General features: G+C 44.4%; 1 protein-coding gene across 2 annotated transcripts; it reads left to right on the plus strand.

Moving 5' to 3' along the window:
• The first annotated feature begins 2,335 nt into the window (after positions 1-2,335).
• Positions 2,336-3,736, plus strand: LOC148103383 (nuclear factor 7, ovary-like). Of its 2 annotated transcripts, XM_087839129.1 has the most exons (3): positions 2,348-2,584; positions 2,771-3,037; positions 3,071-3,736. In XM_087839129.1, the coding sequence occupies exons 1-3, from the start codon at positions 2,348-2,350 to the stop codon at positions 3,734-3,736; spliced, it is 1,170 nt and encodes a 389-aa protein (XP_087695255.1). The 2 variants fall into 2 exon arrangements, with proteins under 2 accessions (XP_087695256.1, XP_087695255.1); XM_087839130.1 differs by having other exon boundaries at positions 2,336-3,736.

The raw sequence follows: 3,736 nt of genomic DNA on the forward strand, positions 1-3,736 counted from the left end.
AGTTTTTACAGCTTATAGATTTTAAGTTCTGCTCCAATCATTTGGGTAAAGATAAGAAACACATTGATGGCCTATAAGTGAAAGTGAAAATGTGATAAATGAATAATATAATTAATAAATAATTATATTTTTTTTGATAAGTGGAGTTCACTGAACTGAAAGGAAAATTTGGTTTGATGATGGTTGACATGTTTTCCACATAGAAGTTTTTCCTCTAGTAAGGAGATACAGGTGCAGCAGAGCATTGCTGGAAGAAATGATCCCAAGGGTGGAATCTCCTGAGAAATCTTCAGAGACCCAGCGAGAAGTAGGGACCATAGCTGACAGCCCAGGCAGGGGTTGAGGTCAAAGGTCATGCTGTTTGGGGACCTACTGGTCATCATGAGAAGATTCTGGAACCACAGCAATGACCATAAAGCTGCATTGGATGGAGAGCTGTGCCACAGGGCTTTCCAGAGGTAATCACGAGGAGATTGTGGACAACAGATGGAGATCTGAAGGATGAGGGGAGCGTTCCAAGCTCCAATCGACCGTGCAGAGAGGAAGTTCAAGGATGGCATCATTATTCTGTGAACAGAAACCAGAAGCTATGGTGGTGACGGGGAATGACTGACAGCAATTTCCCATGAACATCACCTAATGCTGTGTCACTGTGCTATGCATACTTTGACACTCTGAAGAAGGTCTTCCTTTGTGTCATTGTTGTTGTCATTTGCATCATGAACAAGACTGCTGAAGTGACTCAACAGGTGGGGTTATAACAGCAGTAAAATAATTGAATCCAATACCCTTTCCAAAAAAGGTTTTCTGCAGAGACGAAAGGACAATAGAGGAGTCATAAGTATCCCCCCACAGGAAGAATGCATGAAATGAGGTGATGAGGGTTGATAGAGGCCATAAAACAGGAGTGCTGACAAAGGCCTGCAGCCTTGAAGATAACTGAAAGCCACATTGACAAACAGCAAAACTAACTGGTATGTTTGTTATACCCATGTCTGCATACATTTGGACTCTGGTCATATGGACAGTGATAGAAACAACTGGAAGAGACATTTATGAAGCTCTGAGGAACTCAAACCACTCTGCATGTGTGATTTACACACCTGGAGGAGATGCACCACAAAGCTGGAATGATTTTGCAAATGTTAATTTCTATGTTTGACTATTAACATTCATTTGCTTACTTGGAGGGAACGATGCTCGTCACAGTTCTCTCCCTCATGCACGAGCAACACAAAGAGCTCTGGTGACTTGCGTCTTGTTTTTGCCATTGTAGTAGAATTGTCTTGGCGTTCCAGCAATAGGTCTGTGCTAGATGAACGTATCAGCAACCTTCAAACACGTGTGGAGAATTCATTATTTCTTTGAAAGGTTTTTGACTAAATAACAGAAAAAAGAAAGTAAGAGAAAGAGATGTCAGAGATGAGTGTCAGTAACACAAAAGTAACACTCAGTGTCATGCAGTGACTTTTACACAACCAGATCAGATGAACCAACTCACACTAAAACATGCATTTTGCTGCACTCTTTACACTTATTTCTTTTCTTTCTGCTCTTTTATATATTTTCTAAAACCACAAAAAATATTTTATATCAGCAGCAATTTCTCTCAAACTGCTGCATCACAGCTTTCATGCTCTGACCTGCATGTGAAATGAGAGAAAAGCTCTTTATTAGTAACTTTTACAACTTCTGGCAGGTTAATGTCTGAACTTTGGAGTGAAACACACCCTTAGTTACAAGAAATAACACCACAGTCTGTAACTAAGTGAATCCACCTTAACACCACCTGTGTGTGTGTGACTGCATTACACTCCCACTGCTGGGAACCTGAACAAGAAGCAGAACAAAGTCTGAAATAGAAGCTGACAAACAGCTGCACCACCGAGTGACACTTTATTTTATGAACTTCACAACAGGTTTCATGTTGTGACCTGTGGAGGTGAAAAGACACAAAACCTGTTTGACAGTTTTTGAGCTGCAGGCAGGATTGAAACACACCTTAGTTAAAAGTCAAACAGCAACATTTGTCTCCTCCCCTCACGTCACTCAAATGTGACAAACCAGGAAACAGGAAGTTCTTCGTCCTCAGTAAAGAGAGACGCACAGACGATCAGACTGAGCTCAGACCAAACTAGCAGCTTCCTCTGAGTGAGTCCAGCTACAGGAGAGAAAAGTGGAAAACTCCAACACTGCTGCTTCAAGCTGCTGACGCTCCACACACTGAATGTGAGTTTGAGCAAAAACACGACTCAAAGGAAGTTTCAGTGAAGGTGGTAGAGGAGGGAGGGGAGCCAGGACTGACTGTACTTCCTGTCTGCTGTTTTCAGCTTCACTCACAGACTCAATGGCTTCCAGATCAGAGGAGGATCTCTGCTGTCCGGTCTGTCAGGAGGTCTTCAGAGATCCTGTTATTCTGTCATGTAGCCACAGCTTCTGTAAAGACTGTCTGAAGAGATGGTGGAGAGAGAGACCAACACACGAGTGTCCAGTTTGTAAGAGAAGATCTTCAAGGAATGAACCACCTTTAAATCTGGCTTTAAGGAACCTGTGTGAGTCGTTCTTACAGGAGAGAGATCAGAGAGCTTCAGAGGCTCTCTGCAGTCTGCACTCTGAGAAACTCAAACTCTTCTGTCTGGACCATCAGCAGCCAGTGTGTGTCGTCTGCAGAGACTCAGAAAAACACACCAATCACAGATTCAGACCCATCGATGAAGCTGCACAACAACACAAGAAGGAACTTCAGGAAACTCTGGAGCCCTTAAAGAAGAAGTTAAAGGTTTGTGAAGAAGTTCAAGTGAAGTTTGATCAAACAGCAGAACACATTAAGGTCCAGGCCCGACACACAGAGAGGCAGATTAAGGAGCAGTTTAAGAAGCTTCACCAGTTTCTAGCAGAGGAAGAGGAGGCCAGGCTGGCTGCACTGAGGGAGGAAGAGGAGCAGAAGAGTGGGATGATGAAGGAGAAGATGGAGGCTCTGAGCAGAGAGATAGCAGCTCTTTCAGACACAGTCAGAGCCACAGAGGAGGAGCTGAGAGCTGAAGACGTCTCATTCCTGCACAACTACAAGGCTGCAGTGGAAAGAGTCCAGCGCTGCCCCCTGCTGGATGATCCACAGCTGCCCTCAGGAGCTCTGATAGACCAGGCCAAACACCTGGGCAACCTGACCTTCAACATCTGGAACAACATGAAGGACATGGTCTCCTACACTCCTCTCATTCTGGACCCAAACACTGCAAATCCACAACTCATCCAGTCTGAAGATCTGACCAGTGTGAGACGAGGAGGAGAGAGGCAGCAGCTTCCTGATAATCCAGAGAGGTTTGATCGTTACTTCTCTGTCCTGGGCTCTGAGGGCTTTAACTCAGGGACTCACAGCTGGGATGTTGAAGTTGGAGACAGTACAGCGTGGTTACTGGGTGTGTTAGCAGAGTCTGTGCAGAGGAAGGGAAGCATACGGTCTGGATTATGGACAATATTTTTCTGTGAAGGTAAATACTACACACACTCACCATCAGCAGAAACTGCTCTCTCAGTCCAGAAGAAGTTCCAGAGGATCAGAGTGAATCTGGACTGGAACAGAGGAAAGCTGTCGTTCTCTGATCCTGATACTAACACACACATACACACCTTCACACACACTTTCACTCACAGGATGTTTCCATACATTCGCAATGCTGATAAAGTGAAGGTGTGTCCGTTGAAGGTGTCAGTGTCAGTGCAGCAGATGAGTTGA

Source organism: Neolamprologus brichardi, chromosome 3, assembly GCF_056152115.1.
Source record: "Neolamprologus brichardi isolate AB-2024 chromosome 3, ASM5615211v1, whole genome shotgun sequence".
Taxonomy (NCBI): Eukaryota; Metazoa; Chordata; class Actinopteri; order Cichliformes; family Cichlidae; genus Neolamprologus; species Neolamprologus brichardi.